This window comes from Brienomyrus brachyistius, chromosome 12 (assembly GCF_023856365.1).
Source record: "Brienomyrus brachyistius isolate T26 chromosome 12, BBRACH_0.4, whole genome shotgun sequence".
In the NCBI taxonomy this organism is placed as follows: domain Eukaryota; kingdom Metazoa; phylum Chordata; class Actinopteri; order Osteoglossiformes; family Mormyridae; genus Brienomyrus; species Brienomyrus brachyistius.
The window spans coordinates 12,750,960-12,775,249 of record NC_064544.1 but is presented as its reverse complement, the minus strand read 5'-3'; the positions used below and the strand labels follow the sequence as shown (position 1 = coordinate 12,775,249).

Below are 24,290 nucleotides of genomic sequence, written 5' to 3'. Positions count from 1 at the left end.
GACTCGCCTGACCTTAAAGGACGACGGGCGGCCGATTGGCCGACAGATGCAGGGGGGAAGATCACGTTGCAGAAAAATTAGATCAGGTTTAATCCTGATTTAGCCTGCCAGATCCTGGCAGAAGGCCTGTTAAACGTAACAGCAGATGCCTGCTTGGCAAACAGGGTAATAACAAAAAGCAAAGATGGCAAGTCTTGTACAGAAGGGTTGAGAGCCTAACGGCTGAGAGAGCACGTCCCCTGACATCTACAAGAAGCTAAAAGACGGATTATCTCCTCTGGCTCCTTCTCGGCCTCTACCCCAGGCTCGGTGCTAATGCACGCCTGGCGACACTTAGGAGAAAAAGCAGTCACGCCAATCCAGATTCGTCAAGTAGAGACAAGGAAACCAAGCTCCTAAGTGGCATTCGGGAAGTTCCGAGGTGCTCCCATGTGATTTTCCGTGGGATAACAGAAAATGCGATGGGGGGGTGCTTGGAGGCGGACGGCCAACCTGGGAACAGGGATCTCTGGATATCCTAGATGCGCCGTTTTACCCGAGTCACTCCGGGTTCGGGAAACACTCCGAAGCTGATTCACCGCTGCAGAAGTGAGATACTGAAAGCATCCGGCATTCCCTGCTCACGATCTCCCCCCCCGGCACTGAGAGTCACCTTCCTTTATGGCCCCTAAGGCTTGGCTGCAGGATCCCCCCCCCCCCAATCCAGCAAAAGACGCAGCCACCTTGACTGGCAGCTGCCACGGATGTTCAGAGGTTAGCTCTGTCAGAAGGCGGCCATGCTGCCGCTGTTCTCACATCCTCTAAAAGAGCGCTTCCCAGACGCAAAAACATGGGTTCCTATGCATAATTCAGAACCGAGTACATAATTCATGCAGCCATCCACATCCAGAATGTCATGGTGCGGCGGTTACATTTCTGCATTCCAGCAGACGGCTCACGTTTATACCGGTGGGTCGTCTGCCCCGCTTAAAACGGCGCGATGCAGCGGAATGGCCTGACGAAACGCAGAGCATCTCGACCTATGGTCGATGGCCGCGCAAGAGAAGCAGTTAAGGAGATTGGCTCGCAACCAGGAGGTTAAAGGTTCAAGTCTCGCTGATTCAAATACAATAAAAATGCTGAATGATTAATAAGGGAATAATTACAGAATGAATATTTAATAAATAGGCCCAGAAATAGAGCTTAAATGGGGCCTACAGATCTCCGGCCAGGGCTGCTGTGTGGTCACAATGCGTTCATATAGCAAATCAGGCAGCTGGCCGCCAAGGGCGTGTTCTTAAGGATTCTCAGCCTGTGTAACATCAGCTGCCGTGGCGTCTGTCCAAACTTCAGTCCGCACTTTGTTTCAGATCAACTTGTAAAGTCGCTAAACGTTCATTAAGCTCTTTAGGCCGAGTACTTCGAGAAACAGAGAGAAACGGATCACTTTCCACCAAATGAAGGATATAAATCATGCTACTGCCTTCATGCAGTGAGCTGTAGGATGGCCAGCGCCTCTCTCACCTCCTCCATTCCACGTGTCTCCCCCACTGCCCTCTACAGAGGTCAACGACAGCAGGGCTAATGCCACCTGCGAGACCACGCGCTCAACCAGGTCCCGGGGGAGGCTGGCGCAATTCCTGATGGCTTCTGTCCGCTGCCTGGGCTGGAAGCCCCGCCCCCAGCCCAGACCTTCTCCGTACTCCCCCGGTTCGGGCTGGTCCACTGCTGGAGCATCATTAGCAGAGACTCCTGCTCTGCTACTGATGAAACACGACCTACGAGCCTCAATCTGGGCCTCCTTGTGCTGCTCGTAGCTCCTGGTTCTCCCGATGAGGCAAACCTGACGGGGAGCAACAAAACACTTAGAATTATCTAGGTTGAAAATGACCGTATTCCACCTAAAATGTGTCTCACATGTTTTTTCTTCCACCCCATATTAATCTCATTGGCCAAAAGAAGGAGTGTCACAGGCAGGGCATAGCCTGCAGGCGGCCTCTCCAGGACATCCTGTGCTCTCCAACATGGCCTTTTAAATGTGGGAGCAGAGAGCACAGATATAAGCATAAGTTTACGCTACTACTTAGCATATGTGCTGATGTCGAAAAAAAAGCAATAAAACATAATACAAAACTAGAAGAGGATGCATTTGGGTTTTTAGAATTCGACTGAACTCGGTAGTTTTTCATACAGTGATTGAGGATGATCCTGAGCTGGAGGAAGTGGATTATAGTTTATTTTTAAAACCAAATAAACATTACTGTGTAACAAAAATTGTTTTTTTGGTAGGAACATTCCAAGTTGCGCTTTTGTGGATTTTGACGCAGCAGAAGTGACTGTACTTAAAGGTCCGCTTTCTGCCCTCGATGCAGTTCGCTACATTGGCCAACAGGGCGGAGACTTGTACCAGATGCCCCCCAAGCACACGTCTTTATACTGCAAAACCCTTGACAAAGGATGAGCTTACTGGTTGTTGACAAAGTGCCCTCTTACCCGCTTCGTGGAGGGGATTCTCAGGCAGTCTTCCTCTACCTGGAACCCACACACGGAACCGACCTCGGAGACAAAGTCAATATACTCCCTGTACTGGGAGACCCGGCACCGGCGTCGCTGGTACTTCCCACTGAAGTCGAAGAAGCAGCACGGAATGACAAAGAACCGACAGGAGTAGGAAGACCTGTGAGACAGAACCATTTCACAACACTACATTCAGAATCCTGGACATATCCAACACTATTATAATATATGATTTAAGTCTGAGATATGTTAACATGAAACAAGACCAGAGAGCGTTCGATAATTGCAGAAATGCAGATGCTGCCACGTCTCAGTTACACATCTGAACTCAGCAGCTCCACCTAGTGTCAGAGAACTGGGATATTCTTAAAAACTAAATTTATTACTCTGGGTGAAAGGGAAGAGGGGGGGGGGGGGGGGGAGCCAAGAGATGGACCGGCAGCTGCAGAGAAGGAGCAGAAATGCAGCCCCTGATTACGTGCCTGGAAGATATGACAGGTATCCATGGAGTCAGCTCGTCCGAGTGGTTGCCAATCAGCCAGTCTGCTTCAGGAAACAGGAAGCCGTCACTCGGAATGATTGCACTTTCCTTTAATAGAAGCAGAGAACATAGGGGCCACAGGTGGCTTTTAGCTCTAGACCGCAGACGCCATCACATGCTGCATTATTTACTACACAATGGGCTGCCCATCACTGAGCCCCATTGTAACAATGATTATTCCCCCCCCAGAGACCCAGGATTTAAAATTTTTCCAATCCAGTATAAATCAATTACCCGCATGCCATTACCAAATGGAACATATGAGAAGTATGATGGAAGACGAAAGGTGATCATGTGCTCCACTCCGAAGAGTTTACATTTACATTTATTTATGAGACGCTTTTGTCCAAAGCGACGGACAAGCGAGGCATTACCAACACGGCCAGTGCAGCTAGGCTGAGCTTCCCCTCCATGACTCTATGACCTTTCACATGAACCTTGCATTTGACTTATATGCATAGCAAACCATCCTAAACTATATGCAGCCCTAAAATGTCTTTATCCCAATTTAGGGTTGACCCGCTTCTGCGACTACCTCAATGCAGAGGAGCCAGCGGTACACTTCCTGCTACTGACGTTTCATGCAGCCCACTGCTATTTTACTTACCCAGACATCCATGGGTTTTCCCACGACCTTCTGGCAGGACAGAGTCCATGTGCCTGTTAATACTACACAGGAAGCCTTACCAGCCGGAAGCACTAAGACGCCGGGGCTATATTTTGATGTGGTTCACTCACTCACTGTTCCCTATATAGGAACACTATGAAGTTCATTACAAAGGGAATTAGGTAACACTGCGTAGTTCACGATAAAGGGAATTAGTCAGTGAAAAATAAGGATAAAGGCACTAAATTCCAAGACGCTATATGCATCCTAGCAAACTTTGACAGCTGAACTATGCAAATAGCAACAACGAGGAAATGCAATGGAGATAGCGAAAAAGGATGTGTAAACCTGCCATTTATTCAAAATTATTTGTTATTTTTATTTGTTACTTCACTTTATTGCTTTTATTCTTATGCAAAACCGATCTGTTAGCTTCAGGCTTTGCAGAGATCATTAGCTGCCCCCTTGCACCGTCTCGTTTATATCATGAGTTGTCAGTTGACAATAGACATCACTCTTCCATTATATTATGCAATACAGGGAGCATTATAGTACATATCAGCGATACAGTGCATTGTGGGTAATTCAAAGTGCACTATATAATGAGTCAGATTATCTAGAAAAAAAAAAATCAAACAGCACTACAAAATGTCAGATGCTCTATATAGCGAACTGTTTACGGAATTGGGACCGATTACAAATATAGGCCGTCGTGTGTGATATTCAGCCTCATTTAACACGGGGTTGGGGGCATGATGGAAGCCACAAGTTGCAGCTCTCTGAACATCTGCTGGAGATGAGGAAGTCACCCCCTCCTCAGGCAGTTCCATCCACAGCACTACGCTGTAAATAATAAATGGCTGGAAATCTTGGGAGGCCCATTGACAATGACAGATGTGAGCTGTTACGACAGTTAGTTGCACCAAATAAGTCACCTTGAGTGAACTTATAAAGAGATAAATTCTATCAGTGCATGAATCTATAAAAAAAAAAAAAAAAAGTTTAGCGGCCTTTCAAGTTTCTGCGGTCGGATTAACGCCTCACCTCCAGTTGTGTCTGGGGACCGTACATATCCCAGATCTTCCGTCTCCGGACATCGAGGCCCCTCCCGGGATGCTGGAGCACAGCACACAGACACTGACATCATTTAACCATGGAAGGCCCTTCGACGGCGAAGGGGAGGGTGTCACAAGCAGTACCACTACTCCTCCCTTCGCCCTGCTTAAATGACCACTGGCCTGTGCTACGATCGCGGATAAGTGAATGACCTTCAGCGAACACAGATGGGAAAAGAGCATTTCTTCTGAGGTGTCGGACACCCCCACTGCAAATTCAGCTAGGCAGCGAATGAAATGTATGTCCCACAACGTCATACCTCAGGGTTTATCCACATATGATGACTAAGTGTTATGTACTGAGCCGATGCTCAATGTAAAAGATTAAAACATACCCCTTCATTGCACAGGATGTGAACCAGGAGACCATTGCCACACCCAAGATCCACAAAAGACTGGTTAGACGTTAGGCCCCTCTCAGCCCGCTCCTCTTCCCACAAGACCTGGGCCACGGCGGGAAACAGAAGCCTTAGGAAAGACACTCATCACATCTGTCCGCTTTCGTTTTTTCCAAGGACGGGCCGCCACACCCCCCTCAGTGACTCTTCAGTTGTGGGAACACCCCCAGTGTCATTATCCAAAGGGATACCCATTCAACATGACCTCACACTTTCGCCAAAAACACTTAGCAAGAGAGGAGTTCCTGCGAATTCATTTGCTTTGCTTCACCCTGGGGAACACTGGGGTACCACTTGATAAGTTGCACACAGCACTAAGTTTATGCATTGAAATGCAAAGCAGAAGTAATGTAGTAAAACACCTTAAATAATGAAACCTTGAGCAGATAAACCAACTGTAATGTTTTTTTTCCCTACACAAATCATTAAAAGAACCTTATTTGTCAACAACTGGGGTTATCTTGTATTGTGAAACATAAATCTGGAATTTATGCAAGGGCTGTTGTGTGGAAACTGCATATATCCAAAGCTACTGCACGAAGATGCATACGTTGGTCTAAAAAGTACAAAACCTAGACTCCTATGTAAAAATGCAATATGGTCTGATGAGTCATCTTTCAGTGCTTTTCCTACATATGTACAGAGAAAGCCAACAAACGCCACAGCCCACAATGTCTGTTGGTATGGTTAGCCGTCTCGTGGAAGTCATTAGGTCCGGTGATTGCTGTGTGATCATATATAAAAAAACCTTATTTGTCAACAACCAGCTGAACTAAGAATTATCTGTTGAGCCAGTATACTACCCTAAATTCACCCTAAGTTCCAGATGTACTCTCATTTGCTAAGACTAATTTAAACCTAAATTACTCAAAGGTGCTTAAGGTATTTTGTCCACCCCCTGCATGTGATAAATTCAGCTGCTCTCTTGGCCACATAAAAATAGTAGACCTCAGTCCTTCAAACGTACCAGCAGATATGTCGCAATGGCAACATCTTCATAAACAAACTTCTCAGGATCCGTCACTTCGGGCCAAACCTTGATAAGAAATGAAATATCATAAATCCATGTCGCACACATCACAAAGGAACCTTCTGTCACAGTGTCTGCCACAGAATGTCTTAATGGAATATAAAGCCACAGGGATTAAAATGGATCATGTGCAAGAACAATCATGACTGCGACCCTCACAAGGAGAAGCACAAGGAGAAAATGAGATGAGAAAAATTAATATATAAAGTAAAAGTTTTAAAAAGAGCTCGGCTGAAAGCAGACAGGGCAACTCTTAGGTCACGATATCCAGAAATGTGTACAATGTGTGGGGTCTTCTTTGATCTGGATGAAGTATTGAAATGCAAGTATGGTCTGTATGCCCTCCACTTATTTGAAGGTACAGAACTGTAAATAAGTCTTAGGCAGCCAAAGATAATATTTAAATATTTATGTTATTGTAATAGTCATTGCAAAACCTCCCCTAAAGCCATCCCCATATCCTCAGCAGCCATCAGATACATCCATGTATTTTGTGATTCGAACACTACCCCACTTTGTTTGGCTAATACCTCACTGAGTAATTCAACTTAATTAAATTAATTAATTGAGCTGGTGGTCAAACTTAATAAATACGTGGAATGGCTAGGGTGACCTGAGGAGAGGTTTGGGAACCAGAGCTGTGTGCTTCTAGCAGTCTAACAAGATTTTGGTGATGTTTTGAAGAATAGAAGAAATTCTTAATTTGCATGTGTTCTAATATTAAATTCTGTTTTATTTCTGAGCAGATATACAGTACTAGTCAAAGGTTTGGACACACCAAGCTGTCTACAAAGGAGACTGATAGTGTTGCATCACATGACCTGGCTACCTGACCCAAACACAGTACAAATGGTTTTGGAGGAGTTTGGAAAGCAGCCAATGAGTGCACAGCATATGGGGGATCTCCTTCCGAACAGGTGGAAAAGCATCCCAGGAGGCCACCCCATGAAACTAGCATAGAGGAGAAAGTAGGGTCAGCCAGTCTCTGGGGCCACTGGACTTAAGGGCCTTGCTCAAGGGCCCATTGGTGAGATCACTCTGCTGACCGAGGGACTTGAACCAACAACCTTCTGAGTCCCAACCCACAGAGCTGCCCCAATCAAATTCTTTTTTTTAAATATATTTTTGGACAGTGCATAATCTGTATGTGTTATTTTATAGTTTTTATGTCTTTATGATTATTCTAAAATGTAAAGAATAGTAAACCTTTTAGTAAACATAAACTTTTCTATGGGTAGGTGTGCCCAGTATGTCCGACTGGTACTATAGACGTACTACCTAGATCAATAGCTTTAAACATTTTCTCCGACTGCCTATGACTTCTGCACAGTGCTGTACATTCTCTTCACCTTGACTATCTCCCTGTACTTCGCCTTCAGCTCTTGGTACAGTGGTCCATATTTCTCAATGGGAAGGAGGGACAAGGTGCTCTTGAACTCGCTCGTCTGACTGTCCATGGCCCAGCGCACCAGTCTGGGCAGCAGATCATCACCCAGCCAGGACAAACGGGGGTAGACCACACCATCTGAGAACCAGTCATTCTCCCCCAGGATGGATACAGAGATGGACCTGGAGTATAAAATGGTGGCAGATGATCCCACAGTTAGAGAAATGTGTAACTGACAGGATAGAATTAGAATTCGGTGATCATTGGTCATCGTTGACACACCACAACACACAGTGCACAACAACGAAATCATAACACAACAACGAAAATATGTCCTCGGCATATATGACAATGTGACATAGCAGGGGGCAGCTAATTCAGCACCTTGGGAGCGGTACCTTGCTCAGTGTACCTCAGTGGTGTCTAGCTGGTCGGGGATTCGCACCAGCAATTTTTAAATTACAAGTGCGCTTCTCTAACCATTGCGCCACCACTGGCCACAAAAAAATAGCGCTAGGTAGAGTTCTACATGTTACTATGCAGAGGTACCTAAGAAAGTGGTTACAGTCCGGGTTCGACTATTGTTTTTTCCCTCAACTTTAAGACTGAAAGCTCACCATTCATCGTTATTTACGTTGTTGAGCTGAATCTGATATACATTAGTTTTCCGGAAGAGACAGTCTCCATCTGCACTTTCTTCGAAGGGCAAAAACATCACACGTTTTCTTGGTAAGTCTAAAAACATAAGCGACAGAAGAGTAAAAGGGGGATTATTGGGTAACCAAAGCATTTAAAAGGAGCGGCATGCACTTCATCTTCATGCGACTATGTGATGTACATGTTTTAATGGAATGCTGCTACAGTAATACTTGCTGTCTGGGCCACATACTTATCAGCTAAATTGAAATTATTCCAAAATAAGATGGAGACGACTCACCTTTTAGTATAATTTCTTTATGCATTTGGGTCCCATATGAGTTGACTTTGGGAATGATTGTTCTAACTTCGTAACACCACTGTCCATTTTCAGTATCCAGGGGCTGACTGTGACATTCATCGTCATTGTTCAAATAAAAGATAATGTCTTTTAACTGCTCGAAAGAAACACCCCATAAAACTGACAAAATGTGTTCAAGTTCTGTGCCATTCACTTCTTTATAATCCTCCTCTTTCACGCCACACAGTCGTTTATTCAAAACATGCGGTTTCTTAATCCACACGTCAACGGCAGACCAAAACCTAACTGGCAAAACACAATCGGTGTCGGTAACAGGCAACTCACGAAGTTTCAGCATTATTAACAAATTGATCAAGCATGGATCCGAATGGAAACATTGCGACGCACACTGATGACAAAAGGCAACAAAGCCAAAGCAACCGGGATTGAAACGACAGAAGCCAATCAGGAGCAGTATAATGTGACAAGACCACACCTCCTACCCATCTAAAGCGACTCCCTCTTTCGTCGCATATTCGTGACGACATTTATTGCCAAACCTTGGTACGTGCAAGGCTTTAAGTATTTCAAAAGTGGGTGTTCGTTTTCTTCATTTAATCATCGTCAGGTTCAAATCGACGTGTACAGTATAACAATTCAATAACAGTATTTAAGAATTAATAACAGAAATTGTGCCTTGTTGCAAGTCTGCAGATGTCATTCTCGTCACAATTTCTCCTGTATACTTATAGCCTACCTTGCTGGATAATAATAGCTTTTACGTGGAAATTTAAATACAGTTATATATTTTTTAACGAATTAACAAGAAAATACTTGCTGGCTAGTTTATAACTCGTAGCTGTATCCATGTTACCGATGTCACCTTGCGTATGGACTTTGTTCAGTGTATTGTGTAATATAACCCTTTAAAACTACTGTGTCAGTTGCCTAGAATAATTAACTAGTCTCTGGTGGCAGGTGTATCTAACAGTACGACTTTATTTCGCATTCTTTAGCGTGGGTGAGAACTGTCATCTTTACGCAAACTACAACCATATTCCGAATTGTGTGATTCGAAAAGCAGTTGGAAGTTTCTAGTTTCAGTCACTTCCCTTCGCCTGTAGGTTTAACTGTCTGCTGTTGTCGCTTTCCACTAACAGGGAAAGGGCAAGAAACCGGCTTATTAAAGAGCACCGCCTCAACTTTTGTCCAACCTGAGAAAATGAACCAAAACCTTCCCGATCTTCCTAGCGGACCCCTGGATGTGTATCGGAAAAAGGCATCCTTCAGTTGGAAGGAAATGGTCACCTTTTTGGAGGGAGAAGAAATCATAGCATTCAAAGTAAGATCTGGCATTTTGCGACGTAACTGATTGCGGATTGTCTGTGGTTTGATGTTGAATTAGTGATGTTCAGTTATCCAGAATGGATGCATTGTGGCGGTGTCGCTCTCTGCCGACAGAAACACGTGTTCTCCGTCCTGGAGAGCGACCCCATCTTCGCCCGACACCCGGGTGAGGACCTCTCCTTGGAGAAAATGCGGGAGATGACTTTCCGGCGCTGCAAGCAGCTTTTCAGATACAATCTTCTCACCCGCGAAGAGGCCATGCAGAACCCATGGAGGACCACCGCGCTCAACGACTGTCTGGGCATGTACGACTGGTCTTTGGCGGCCAAGTATTCCCTCAATAAATGGGTGAGATCTCCGTTTTCCTTGGTCATCTAGAGAGCAGTGGAGTTTTCAGAAATGTATCTCTGGGTGTGATATTGGAAAGCGAGATGTACGACAACTCAAGCGCAATAAAATAACGTGAACGGATAATAATTGTGGCTTTAATATCTTCAAGGTCAAGTCTTTAGCCAATGTCACATTGTAGTTAAGGTTACAAACTATCAGTCTGAAGAAGTAAGTACGGTCGATCGCGCTGTCCCTATTAATTTGTATGGCTCAGACCAGAGTCTGCCTGTTTCTGCAAAAGAGTGGAGAACAGGGGGAAAAAAAACAATGATTTCATTTGGATGAACAAGCTGACATTTGCACAGCCTTGGCCAAACTCCAACTTTTTTTTTTTTTTTTTAAATTGTTAGATCAACAACTGTGGCCACAAAGGTTATTTTTCTTTGTGTTTTCTTTTCTATGTGTTTCAAATATGCAACACCAAATAACATTTCACATTTATGTGAAATTTCAGCATTTTACCGTTATCTGGCTATATGTAAGATTGTGCACAGTACAATGGTTTTTCATCATATTTTCCTTTTAGATGTTTGGTGGTACAGTACTCAATTCGGGCTCCAGTAGACATGAAAAATTTGTCCAGGATATTGAGAATATGATGGTAAGTATTTCCTATTTTTCCTGATGACCCAGTTGTGAGTTTTTCTTTGTGATCCTGGAGTTTGTCTGGCCGTTCATTTGCATGCTGTTGCATATCTCTCCCCCTCAGCAATGTACCGGTAGATAACAGAACACAGTACTACTTAGACTGTGCTTGTATAGTGCAGATTTTGGGTCTTGGGTCTAGAGAACTTTTGCGCGTCGGTACGCGTCAGCTGCACATGCACAAGGAATAACTAGCTGATCTTTTGAAATATTAATGCATAAGTATGCGTACTCTGACAAATTTTGCATGTCCTTGGAAGTCTGTGCATGGATAGTAATGACACTCAGAATAGTGTGAAAGATTCACATTTCCATACAGCCTGACATAACTAAAATAATATTAATCAATTAAATCTTTTATTTCTGTTGTCTAAGATGGAAATCGCATAAAAATCTATTAGCGGATAAGTTTTGATACTGGATTGATACTGATTTTCTGCGGGATGTTTATATTTGAAGTACTTTGTTATGTCCTCTAAGATGTCATGTTCTTATGCAGTATGCATGCCCTGACTCTGTACTAAGAAAATATCTGTCTATTCTAGACCTTTGGATGTTTTGCCTTGACTGAGCTGAGTCATGGCAGCAATACAAGAGCAATGAGGACCACAGCCACGTATGAGCCTAAAACTCAGGTTGGTGTGGAGACACAGACACTTGTGTTAACTTGGAGCTGGTATCAGAAGCTAGTGCATGGTGGGAATACAGGGTGATGTGTAGGAAATTGCTATTGAGACATTAGCCCTGGGGGCAGAGATCACGTTAGATTTAATCTCTGATACAGTAAAACCCAATAAAATCAGCATGCGCAATATTTTTGTAACTGAAAAATAGTGTCCAGATGGCTTCGTACGGTATGTCCATTCTACTGAGCACTTTGGTTATCTTGTCTTGGGCACTTTACTGACCCAGTGGGCTGGGTGAGAATGGCCTGGTTCTGGTTGAAGTGAGGAGGTGGCTTCAACCCCTGTACGAAACCACAGATGGTTCTGTTGCAGGGATGATGTGAATTTTCCTCTAGGTGAAAAAAACAAACAATGAACAAAAAACTGCATTCGTTGTATTGAGTTATGTCACAATAGTACAGTACAAGTTCCCCTAAACTATTCAATGTCAAGCACAATATTCTTGTTGTTAACAAGCCTCTTGACAGCGTGCCTTTTGTACATGGTTGATCCTGAGGGAAAAATTGTCATCGCATGGATTTGTGAGTTTTTCTTCCCCAGATTCAGTTGCCCACAATACGGCTTTATGTTTTTCTGTATGTTTTAAGAGCTCTTCCTCTATATGGGAGCAGATCTTTCCTCAAAATGAGGAAACAATGCAGGTAAATATTTGCTTCTTTATTGCAGGAGTTTGTGATCAACTCCCCAGACTTTGAGGCGGCTAAGTTTTGGGTGGGGAACCTGGGGAAGACGGCCACCCACGCTGTGGTGTTCGCTCAGCTGTTCACGCCCGACGGCCAGTGTCATGGCCTGCATTCGTTTGTCGTACAGGTATCCCAGCTACGAGCTCTGGCGGCCCACAGGACAGCAGCTGTGACGTTCAGGGCGAACCTTTTCCGTGATTGTCATTTTGTGGCTTGTTTAGCACTAGGAAGTCTGGATTTTTGACAGGTACTCAGACATCTGTATTGAACTTATTTCTGAACTCTGTTTTGACTGTATGCAATACAAGATGCACGATTCAAAGGTTTTGTTTTCACTCTGTTGCATGCCACATGATTACGCTGGTGACTTCCAAAGCCGATGCAATACAAATATGGAGAAAACAGTATACAAAAGATCTAAACAATATACAAAAAAAGTAAACTACACTGCGACTGGCTCTCAGAGGTCCTTTCCTGGCTGTACATGTGTGGTTGAAGTCATGCCCACATGACTCGGCTGCAAAGGAATGAATGTTGCCAGCGTGATGAAGCATCGAATGTGTACATCTCTGCCCTGGCACAGGTGAGAGATCCCAAGACACTTCTGGCAATGCCTGGCGTGATGGTCGGAGACATCGGCAAAAAGCTCGGGCAGAACGGACTGGACAACGGGTAAGAAATTGAAACAGTGAAGTCCTTGAAACGTCTGTAGGAAGTAGCTCATCCCTCCCACTAGGTGGCAGTGCATCTTCAGGGCAGCTGACTGCTTCAATTTGGGGAGAAAATGGAACGTTTTTTCCTGATTTTCGCATGTATATTCTTTCTATATCAGGTAGTTAAAGGCTGGTAGTATTCAGAATTATAAAGGGTAGAGTCTCCCAAATATTACATATCTATCCACTTTCTATACCCACTTGTTCCATGCAGGGTTGTATGGTCCAGAGCCTATCCTGGAAGCTGTGGGTGCAAGGCAGGGCATAGCCCAGTTTGGGACATCAAGCCATCGCAGGGCGCCATAAATATATTATATTAAGTTAATTTACTCTATATTGTACGCATGCAAGGGGGCGGCATGGTGGTGCAGTGGTTAGCACTGTCGCCTCACACCTCTGGGACCCGGGTTCGAGTCTCCGCCCGGGTCACATGTGTGCGGAGTTTGCATGTTCTCCCCGTGTCGTCGTGGGGTTTCCTCCGGGTACTCCGGTTTCCCCCCACAGTCCAAAAACATGCTGAGGCTAATTGGAGTTGCTGAATTGCCCGTAGGTGTGCATGTGTGAGTGAATGGTGTGTGAGTGTGCCCTGCGATGGGCTGGCCCCCCATCCTGGGTTGTTCCCTGCCTCGTGCCCATTGATTCTGGGATAGGCTCCGGCCCCCCGCGACCCAATAGGATAAGCGGTTTGGAAAATGGATGGATGGATGGATGTACGCATGCAGGAGAAACTGTCCTCTGCATTGTGGAGAAACGCCCAGTTTGTATTTGAATGTGTGGACTGGAGCATTCCAGCACAGCATCAATGTCCTAAGTGCCTGCTGTTAATCTACATGTTGATATTTGATCATAACCTTTACATCCCTGCCCTGTTGGATTCTAATCCACCACATGCTTGTTGCTGAGCTGAATGGTGGGCAAATGCTTCCTGGAAATTGTATCAAGTCACCCTGTACCGACTGTGGATTGTAAGCCAGGAAGTTCAACCTCAAAAATGTGGAGGATAAGACCTCATTGATTTGCAGGGGGAAGCTTTGAAAAATTACGTGTGTGCAGAGGGTCCTATTGCAGAAAGTGATTCTACACATGGAAATGGTGAAATTCTCCTTTAAGAAGCAACACTGTGTAAATCTGTCCAGCTGGAAAGGGCAGGCTACGGAAGTTCAGCATGGAGTCTGAGGGTGAGAGCAGGTATTGTGACCAGTGACGTAACTGATTGCGGATTGTCTGTGGTTTGATGTTGAATTAGTTATGTTCACTTATCCAGAATGGATGCATTGTGGCCAGTGAGGGAATACAGTCAGTTAGGTTAATTGCCGTCTCTGTATTTGCCTGTAGCGTGTGATTGCATGTGTAAGTGTCTGCCCTGTGATGGACTGGCATCCCACCCACAGTGGCAGATACCTTGCGCTCCATGTTGTCTGGGATAATCTGCAGGGTCCCTGTGACCCTGTAATGAAAATGCGGTAAGGAAAGATGGATGGAGAGAGATCCACATCCTTTGCTACACCTCCACGGTGGGAGCAGGATCTCTGGGAATCGACGGACCCAATTTTCAAGTGTCTTTATTCCTTATTTAGCAGCTGCTTAAATGCGGTTTTAGGTAGTTGATCAGAGATCTAGCTTTTGCACCTCCTGTAGTAAATTTATCAGTTTTCCCTCCATTTTTGTCTGTCCCGAGTCTGACCACATGGCACGATATGTCAGATTAATCCCGTTTCAGTTCCCTTTCCATTTTGTTTCAATTAATGTTTGTATTTTAAAAACAGGACAACTGAGCATTCCAGTGTTCATTTGACCTCTGGCCAGCCTTAAGACCTTTCCTCTTTCCAGTCAATTTAAATATTCTAGCTATTTTTAAGCACTTTTGAGGTATTTTTCTGACTGCCATGTTATTGACTTGCTTCCATGGTGAATCCCACAGGTTTGTGCTTTTTCACAATGTTCGAATTCCTCGGGAGAATCTGCTGAACAAGACAGGGGACGTCACCCCCGACGGCCAATACGTCACACCGTTTAAGGTGAGCGTTGATCCGTCTGCTCAGCTGGGTATTCTTTCCCAGCCTGTTACTCACAGACACTTTACCGTTCCATATACGTAGTGTATCTTTTGTAGGAGAGTCGCTCCCATCTATCTTGGTGAAACAGTCCGTCAGTGACGGCGTTCTGGGGTCTCGCTCCAATGACAGGGTGTCAAACATAAACACGGTGTGAAAACAGGCCTCGTCCAAGCCTGCACGCCTGAGCGGCCTGGGAAAAAGCCCTGCAGTGTTTCCACACGTAGTAGGCAGACCTGGACGTCCCCTCTGTCAGTTTATAAATGTCCAGGGTCAGTTTGGGCTGGGGGGCCACAGCAGACGAGGGGGGGGGGGCTCCCAAGAAAACAAACTCATATGGGAAGTGCCAACTACATCTCATGATGTGCCAGAACTTTCCGGAAACCTCTCCATTTGTTTATTTGATGGTTCTGTGTGTGTTTGTTGGGTTTTTTCTATGATTTTTTTTTTTTAATTCCAGGATCGCAGCAAGCGGTTTGGGGCATCTTTGGGGGCGCTGTCGGGGGGCCGGGTGTCCATAACGCGTATGGCGGTGGTCAACCTGAAGCTGGCCCTGACCGTGGCGCTGCGCTTCTCTGCCACCCGCCGCCAGTTTGGCCCCACAGATGACCAGGAGATACCAGTGCTGGAGTACCAGCTGCAGGTGGGCCCAAGCGCTTGGCTCCCTTTAACCTTATGCATCTTGCTTTTATCTTAAATGACGTTAACTTCAGTTTATTTAGTGTTGTTATCTGCTAGCCTTTGCGTCACATGACTTTATATTATGCTCTTTATCCCCTTATATTATGCAGGTTGATACTACTGATGGACATTATCCTAAAGCAATGTTCTGAATCCGGTCCTCAGTGATCTACAGACAGTCCACGTTTTTGCTCCCTCCCGAGCTCGGAGGGAGCAAAAACGTGAACCGACTGTGGGTCCCCGATTGGGAAGCAGTGTCCTAAAGCAATACCATTTAGGCCTCTTCCTTGAAGGGTGAACCGGCTCATTCTTTTAACTTGCAGTTCCGTAATTATTATGCCACCTGCTGGCCAGCCTTAGGAATTGCTTGTATTTCGCTTCATCGGGTGACCTTCTGCTTCTGTTTCTCCTGCAGCAATGGCGCCTCATTCCGTACCTGGCCGCTGTGTATGCGCTGGACCACTTTTCCAAGTCCATCTTCAAGAACATGGTTGAGTTCCAGATTGGTCTCATGATGAAAGATAATAGTGAAAGACAGGTATATGGTGTGGGGGGGTACACACACAGACACACACTTGTATTCACACCTTTGTGGGGACCGTCCATTTATTTCAATGGACCGTAATTCCAACTATGACAACCTTAACCATCATAAGTAACCAAACAAAATACAAGACTTTTGGCATTTTTAGTTATTTGATTGCAGTCATAGATTTTTATTAAATTGATTGAAAAAATGGCCACAACAATGTTAAAATAACAGGTGGGGGGACATTTATATACATGAGACACACACACACACAGAACCCAAATGAATGTTGATTGAATTATTTTAAAATGTTATTGTCATATAGTTTTTACAGGCATATCATGTAATTTTGAAGTAGGTCTGCCGCCACCTCAAACCCCCTACACAATTTAGTTTTCGTTTTTTCCCCTCACCTCCATCCCCCCTGCAATTACTTCACAGCCCACCAGGGGGGGCGTGCCCCACAGTTTGAATACCTGTGTATTAAATATAGATACATACATACACACAGATGCACAAACAAAACTGTGTGGGAGTATTGATAAGGAGAATATATGATCAATTATACACACTATGTATAGGAAGATGTAATATATATTTAAAAATCCATGCATGCATGCATCCATCTATGTATCTTCCAACTGCATATCCAGTACCTGGGGGGCTGGAACATGTCTCACACAAGGGATTATCCAGATGGGAAGCTTCAGAACACACACACACTAATGCACTATGGGTAATTTAGCAAGGCCAGGTCGATTTGAGGATCTTTGGCCTACTAGAAGACCTAGAGGATATCACTGCCAGCTTCAGACAAACTGCAGGGGAAGGATTAACAACAAAAAGAATACAAATAAACGTATAATTGAATTATTATAGTGGAAAATGTAGTATCGCATAATGGGCGATTGGTAAATGTTTTGTGGGTGATGTCCTGGTGAATGATGATGTGTTTAAGAACAGAGAGGCGGGAGATCGCCCATAAGCTGCTGATCACCCCGAGCACATCTCTCTGCCCGTCTGTTTTCCAGGCAGAGCTGGGCCGAGAGATTCACGCCATCTCCTGCTCCAGCAAGCCCCTGGCGTCCTGGACAGCCCAGCGAGGCATTCAGGAGTGCCGAGAGGCCTGCGGCGGCCACGGCTACCTGGCCAGTAGGTGGCGTTTCCTCCTCATGTAAAAAAAACGCATATTTCCAAAAAAAATCCATTTTTAGAGTGTGAAAAAGCTCTTTTTTTTTTTCAGAAGCGGCTGTCCAAAATACACCTAAAATGACGCAATGAGATGCGCTTAGCACCACAAATACAAACCTGTCTTTTCATAGCTGTCAGTAAATGGTTTAATGTGCTAAACATAGAAACTAATCTCACTTTATATTCAAGATTAACACCGATATTAGTTAGCTATCAACGTTAAGTTGTTAAATTTAGTAGTATAAAGCAATTCATTCCAATGACCATCACGAGTACAAATATTAACTAGTACAAACATAAGCATAATTGCTAAATAGATGACTAGTAAAACATCTTTTTATTAGTCAATTAGATGTCAAACGGTATCAGTAGACAAAGGAGAATGGGCGTATTCCATATATAGTAAAAAGTAATCAAAACAATTGTCAAGCTGCCTGATCTCTCTCTCTCTCTCTTTCTCTCACACACACACAGTTTTGAAATGCGGTGTGTAATGAATAAGAGTGGAACTTGTACCTTTACTGAAGATCATGCAAAGTGACAGGTGTCGGGGTCTCTGGTTTAATTGGGACTGTCACCGAAGGAGAGGTGCTCTCCCGAGGCCCGTTGGCTTGACACGGACGCGCTGTGCTTTCAGTAAGTCGTCTCGGGGACATCAGGAGCGACAGTGACCCAAACCTCACCTACGAGGGAGACAACAATGTCCTCCTGCAGCAGACCAGTAACTACCTGCTCAGCTGGGTCAGCGTCGGACATCAGGGTGAGTGTTTCCACCGCGGCAGTCATCACAGCGGTGTAACGGCAGACTCACTGTCAGGTCATCTTTCATCCGCTCAGGATTGGACAGACAGACCGTCAAAGTGATTCTGATTCAGTCACATTTTTGTTCATGAACAATTTTATCGTCGCCTCCTGCTGGTCAGTGTCATTGCTCTCTCTCTTTTTTTTTTTTTTTTTTTTGCATCTCCCCACTGTGCAGAAAAACGGAGGATAGAATCCCCTGTACAGTCTGTGGACTTCCTGGAGAGCTTCAACAGCATCTTGCAAGACAGGTTCACTGCCGCTTCGGAGGAGGACTGCATGGACTCGGCAGGTACTCCTCGTTTTTGCGACACAGCTGCCTCTGAACTTTGCCAGCACGCCTGTCAGAGACGGTGGCATTGGCTTTGCTAGGCTTCAATCCTGCTCCCCCAAACTTTTGTCTTTTATCTGCATTGTCATCTTGCTCTCTGGTGTTGATTTAGCATGTCTGGATATGTGTATACGAACAGAGTTTATATGGCAGTTTGATTTTGAGTTGAGGATCATGGTAGTTTGTGGCCCTTTTGTGGTTCAGGTTAAGGGAGGTCAGCTACCTCTGCTTTTCTGGTGGATTCCGTCAGCTGGTGGAACATCTGTCCCCTTTCCCTCCCAAACGGTGCCATGTCTGTGTGGTTTGGAAAAAGCTGGTTGTCAGCATGGTGCTGTTTTGCTTCTTGGTTTATATTTCCTGTATTTCCTTTGGAGTTTTCAGAATGTCACAGTGTTAGGTAGTTTTAGTGCAGTGTTCAAGAAGAAGTTTTGGCTTTCTGAACCATACTTTCGGTTCTGGAACATTCCATAACTCTTTTTTTCACTATAAACCATGTTAACCAACATACTGTCGGTTGAATGTGAGAAAGAAAATATTATCAGAATATCATTAGCCAAGGTAGTAACTCATCTACCAAGTGAAGATAGTCTATAGACTTAAATGCAGGGGATTGACCAGGGTGATTTCATAAAATCGTGTGACAGGAGCATTTTGTAATTTCTGTTTTCCCTGTCGGTAAAAATGCACACAGACCTTTGTTCAGGTTTCTCCACGGATGTAAAACATCTGCTCCCTTTGTCACAGATGGTGACTCACTCCTGTCGCTTAGCAACAGAGGTCAGGCAGCCCGCCTGCGTTCTGTTATGGCCGTTGCATGGTTCTGCAGTGGCCCCTGCCCACCCCCCCTACCTCACTGGTCACCCGCTGGCTCTGAAAGTAATGCATTGTAGGTCTGACGGGCTGCGCGCTGTGGAATTCTGTGTTTCGGTATGAATGCTGAAAACAAGCTCATTTAAGTGCTGCTCTTTTCATTATAGACTCATTGTAGACATTTTTGTAAATTGTTTACTCTGTAGGTCTTGCCCTCCTTTGGCCAAGCTAACAGGGGTGTAGCTAAGAAACACCCCCATCCAACTTTACCTGCAAGTTTACTTATGCCCCTATAAACTGCCGGGCCCTCTGAATCTGCCAGGGTAATATTACCTCACCCAACTCTTCTTCGCACAGTACCACTGGCGGCCTACAAGTGGCTGGTGTGCTTCCTGCTCAAGGAGAGTCATACCAAGCTGGTCCAGGAGAAGTCATCAGGACTCGGGGACTTTGAGGCGAGGAACAACAGCCAGGTGAATGGAATTAAAAATGTCAACCTCTGGAGCAGAATCCATGCAGTAGCTTTTTGTTATGGTATAACCTTTCCCTCCTCCCAGATGTTCCACCTGTCAGCCTGTCTGCAGTATGTATAGCAGCAAAGCAATATATTTAATCACAAACACATTCGTTTTGCATGTGTGTTTAATAGCTTTAGTAGTTTTAGTCTCTTATTTTTGCCAGTTCAACATGGGCAGAAAGTTGAGGCACAGTACTCCAAGCAGATGGGCCTCCAGGGACCAATCTTGTATACATTGTGGTTTAAGTCCTTCTTGAACTGATGCCTCCTTAGAGCGGCTGAATCTGTGCTGAAACACCATGCTGCACATTAAGGGCAGTAGCTGGGGACCAGACACCTGTGTGTGAACATATCAAAGGCTGAGAGACAGGTCTGCATTTGATCCTCCTCTGGTCCAGCTGCTCCACGAGAGAGGAAACGGTTCCTTTGCTTTTATCTGTGGGATTCCGGGCCCCATCTGGGAATACGGGGAAGGCGGTGGTGCTGGCAGTGGTTCAAAGGTAGCCATGGTGCTTAGCTGAGCCGATTCCCAGGTGTGATGAAAGCCGGCAAGGTCACGCCCACCTGACAGGCCGTGATCCTCCCTCCGCCTCCTCTTTGTGACACATCCCTGTACGTAGGTGCTGCTTTGCCAGCGAAGTCTGCCTTAAACTAGAGTTTTAAGATACAGAGATTTAGTTTGTTTTTTAATTTTTGAAAGTGGTGCCAGCTGGGTTACTGTCTAGTAATTCCATGTGCTTGTGGAACAACCCTCCCCCGACCAGAACGAAAACAACCCAATGTCCACTGCGATGTCTAGTTCCCAGTTTTGAGCCTCATGCCTCATTTGACATCCCTGTTAACGCAGGTGTACTTCTGCCGCTCGTTAGCCCTGGCCTATGTCGAGCACACGGTCCTGCAGCGGTTCCATGACTTCACCCGTGATGCGGAGACTCCGCTCAGCCTTCAGCCCGTGCTGCAGCGCCTGGCCGCGCTCTATGGCCTGTGGAGCCTCATCAACCACATGGGCACTCTGTACCAAGGTACTCTCCTGTCCCTACACTCTGTGCCGAGGTACTCTCCTGTCCCTACACTCTGTGCCGAGGTACTCTCCTGTCCCTACACTCTGTGCCGAGGTACTCTCCTGTCCCTACACTCTGTGCCGAGGTACTCTCCTGTCCCTACACTCTGTGCCGAAGTACTCTCCTATTCCAACCCTCTGTACCGAGGTATTCTCCTATCCCTACACTCTGTGCCGAGGTACTCTCCTGTCCCTACACTCTGTGCCGAGGTACTCTCCTGTCCCTACACTCTGTGCCGAGGTACTCTCCTGTCCCTACACTCTGTGCCGAGGTACTCTCCTGTCCCTACACTCTGTGCCGAGGTACTCTCCTGTCCCTACACTCTGTGCCGAGGTACTCTCCTGTCCCTATACTCTGTGCTGAGGTACTGTCTGCCTATCCCTGCATTCTGCACTGTCCTGCTGTCCATTTATCCCACAATAGTGCCCAAGAATGTCAAAATGAATACCTGCTAATATTCAGAAACTGAACAGATATTTAACAAAATTTAACATGCTCAAAAAAAAAAAATTAACAAAATCAATGGCCTTCATCATATTTTAGGCACCCTAAACATTTTAGTGAGCCAGTTTTGCTTTCAGTGGACTGGAACCTCTTTCTAATAGTATAATTCCATTCTTTTGTTAATTGGCATGCTTTGTGTATGTCTTAACAGGTGGCTACTTATCTGGGAAACAATCGGCTGACTTCATCCAAAATGCCATTCTCAGATTGTGTGCACAGGTTTGAACTCTCCCTCTGTTTGATTTCAGTAATTTTTCTGTGTTGTTGTACATGTTGTGTAAGAAAGTTATTTTGTCTCAAGGTTATGCCTGGCTGTGTGCAGATGTGTTGAATTATTAGTTGTTTTTTCCTTAAATGTTATACGTCCTGTCCTCTCCACCTGGTGGTGCAGCTGTCTCTGGTTATTGAGCATGTATGGGCCCCTGCATTGCCTTCATGTTCATTCGCACATGTTAGCCCAGTTAAAGACTCATACACACCCTATTCTCCTGCTTTTGGTCTCCAACAGTTGAAGGACGATGCTGTTGCTCTAGTGGACGTCATAGCTCCCCCTGACTTCATACTTAACTCGCCTCTCGGGCGTGCCGATGGCGAGGTAAGCATCAGGCCGCCAGGAAATTTGGGGTCAAACGTACAAAAAAAAAAAAGAATGTAAATATACACAAGTACACAAGTATAGTCAAGTGCATGTACTTAATAAAAATCAGCATTTTGGTGCAAAATTCTAGTTATTTTGAATTTGTAGACATTCTTACTGGGAAAACACAAAGCTGAACTCTTCGGATGACTGAAATGGAATTCATGATCAAGGCTGCATCTATTGTAACTAAGTGATAGGCCTTCATATTTATAAGGATTTGAACTGTCCTTATTGTGGAAGAAATTTCACATCACTCCCTGATAGTGCTGAGATCCTGCTGATTGATTTAATGAAAACCACATTCCTTATCTGTTTATTACTATGTACTAAGATGAGCTCCTCTCACAGAAAGATATGTCCTTTTTAAACCATTGTTCCCCAAGCCGGTCCTCAGACAGTCCATGTTTTTGCTCCCTCCCAGCTCCCTGTTGTCATTATAAGGTATTTGTTTGTATTAGGTAAATAGTATTTAAAATTGCAGTCCTTTGCATGTATGACCCCCCCCCCCCAATTCCAGAGCAGTGTTTCTCAATCCTATCCTTGGGGACCCCCAGACAGTCCATGTTTTTGCTTCCTACTGGGAGATGGGAAGGAGCAAAAATGTGGAGTGTGGGAAATGCTGTCTTAGGCAGTAAAGATGGTTATTTCTGGTTCTGTCATTCATGTCAAATATATGATAGGTCTGCTCATGCTTTAGGTGATCATGGAGGATGAAGCTTGTTGCGTACTAATACCACACAATGTGCTGAACTGTATGTCAAGACCTCTATGTTTGCTGTGTGTTTCCAGCTTTACAAGAACCTGTGGTCAACAGTCCTCCAGGGAAATGGGGTCCTAGAACGTCCATCCTGGTGGTCCGAGTTCTGCACCAATAAACCAGTTGTGGGGTCCCTCCATCCCAAGCTGTAAGGGTTGTGGACCCATAACCCTGCAAGTGAAGTCAAATCAACTTCATTTTCAGCAGGTCTACAGATGGGCTTTGATAACAAACCTCACCTCTCCCATACAAGAAGATCTATTTTCATTTCTTCATGAGGCATCAGAGGAACATCATCGCAATGATATATTTAGTTGTTTTCCATTTTGACGCTAATCCTGAGTACTGGGAGCATTGCACCTCCTGAACATAACTGATACCAGCTTCTGGATGTACCCTAAAATCATTTTTATTTACAGTTGCAATGACAGCAATGAAGGTGCCAATATTACCCACTGAATTTATGTTCTATTATTTTGTAATGTAAATATTAATAAATTGTAATGACTATAAAACAGTAGTTTTGCAGAAATACACATTCTGATGTGATTCTATAATTGGTCTTTTTAACATTAAAATAGTTTTAACTTTAACATGAAATTCTGGGCTTATTTTAGTAGCGAGGCTCCTGTAATACTTGAATTGCTGTCAGAGCCTGTCAAAAATTTGACTTTGCAGTTCAAAACAAGTCTGCTAATCATTCCCACTTTACATTATGGTTTCAGCAGGAGGAACGGCACAAATATGGTGAATGTCATTCTCACATTACATCCTTATGACTTACATCCTAATGTAGATGTTTCGTTATAGTTTAGTGTTGTAGTTTGGTCTGTTTGGGTACAGTTTGAACTTGAGATAAATCCTAGAGAACAAAGACCTTTCAAAACTAGATGGCTTCCTGGAAGGATCAACACTCAACCAACTTTTGATGTCAAATTATTTCTTTTAGTCTTTTTTGTACTTGGCTTTGTTCCCTGCATCGTGTTTACGGGGTTATTGCCGCGTGTGTCACCTGTGTGGCACTGGGATAGTCCTGTGTCTGTAGCCTTCGCAGTACTTAGTGGATTCTTTGTCCGCAGCCCTGAGTTTAACAGAGTATTCTCTCTTTTCTGCTGCTGGTAATGTCTCCTCGAAAGAATCGGGGAAACAATTCTGAGTTCGCATTCCAGACATTCATGAGACCCCTGGGGACAGTAAGAAAGTCGGTGTGTTCGTTGGACCAGAATTCTGATGGGGAGGGCGAGGGATTAGTGATCATCTATGTCAATGGCCACTTTTCTCTTAGTGTATATATATGGGGTGCTTGTTTCTGGTGTCAGTATACAGTGTTTAAGCATTTAACCCCTTGGACCCCCTTTATCTTGTAGTGTTACAGTGTGAATTCAGTGATTTTAATTGTAATTATGTCAGAAATCTATATAAAATGTTATATAATGTCA

At 44.7% G+C, this 24,290-nt stretch overlaps 2 protein-coding genes across 8 annotated transcripts in view; one reads left to right on the top strand and one right to left on the bottom strand.

The window, feature by feature from the left end:
• trmt44 (tRNA methyltransferase 44 homolog) overlaps positions 1-9,141 on the bottom strand; it is a 13,252-nt gene extending 4,111 nt beyond the window's left edge. For 3 of the 4 annotated variants that reach the window (XM_048970311.1, XM_048970312.1, XM_048970314.1), the window contains exons 1-9: positions 8,512-9,141; positions 8,192-8,309; positions 7,537-7,756; positions 6,125-6,193; positions 5,095-5,202; positions 4,689-4,760; positions 2,979-3,085; positions 2,473-2,656; positions 1,504-1,822 (exon numbers count right to left, since the gene is read on the bottom strand). In XM_048970311.1, the coding sequence (XP_048826268.1) occupies positions 1,504-1,822; positions 2,473-2,656; positions 2,979-3,085; positions 4,689-4,760; positions 5,095-5,202; positions 6,125-6,193; positions 7,537-7,756; positions 8,192-8,309; positions 8,512-8,869 (1,555 nt within the window). In that variant the 5' untranslated portion in view covers positions 8,870-9,141. Of the gene's footprint in view, positions 1-938; positions 1,823-2,472; positions 2,657-2,978; positions 3,086-4,688; positions 4,761-5,094; positions 5,203-6,124; positions 6,194-7,536; positions 7,757-8,191; positions 8,310-8,511 lie in introns of all 4 variants that reach the window. The other variant, XR_007381185.1, reaches the window with a different exon arrangement.
• Positions 8,967-24,290, top strand: acox3 (acyl-CoA oxidase 3, pristanoyl). 4 transcript variants are annotated; one of them, XM_048970310.1, is made up of 18 exons: positions 8,967-9,093; positions 9,672-9,853; positions 9,973-10,206; positions 10,775-10,849; positions 11,439-11,528; positions 12,246-12,389; positions 12,846-12,934; positions 14,897-14,993; positions 15,490-15,672; positions 16,126-16,248; positions 17,271-17,391; positions 18,068-18,190; positions 18,410-18,523; positions 19,730-19,845; positions 20,737-20,911; positions 21,606-21,673; positions 21,963-22,049; positions 22,884-24,290. In XM_048970310.1, the coding sequence occupies exons 2-18, from the start codon at positions 9,734-9,736 to the stop codon at positions 23,001-23,003; spliced, it is 2,079 nt and encodes a 692-aa protein (XP_048826267.1). In that variant the 5' UTR covers positions 8,967-9,093; positions 9,672-9,733; the 3' UTR covers positions 23,004-24,290. The 4 variants fall into 4 exon arrangements, with proteins under 4 accessions (XP_048826267.1, XP_048826266.1, XP_048826265.1 ...); XM_048970309.1 differs by having other exon boundaries at positions 9,039-9,075; XM_048970308.1 differs by having other exon boundaries at positions 9,061-9,104.

Bases quoted from the DNA above. Each gene is read 5' to 3' on its own strand.
- acox3 (XM_048970310.1), top strand. From the start codon at position 9,734: ATGAACCAAAACCTTCCCGATCTTCCTAGCGGACCCCTGGATGTGTAT. The intron at 11,529-12,245 runs GTTGGTGTGGAG...TCTTTATTGCAG, and splicing joins CGTATGAGCCTAAAACTCAG to GAGTTTGTGATCAACTCCCC. The intron at 12,390-12,845 runs GTATCCCAGCTA...GCCCTGGCACAG, and splicing joins TGCATTCGTTTGTCGTACAG to GTGAGAGATCCCAAGACACT.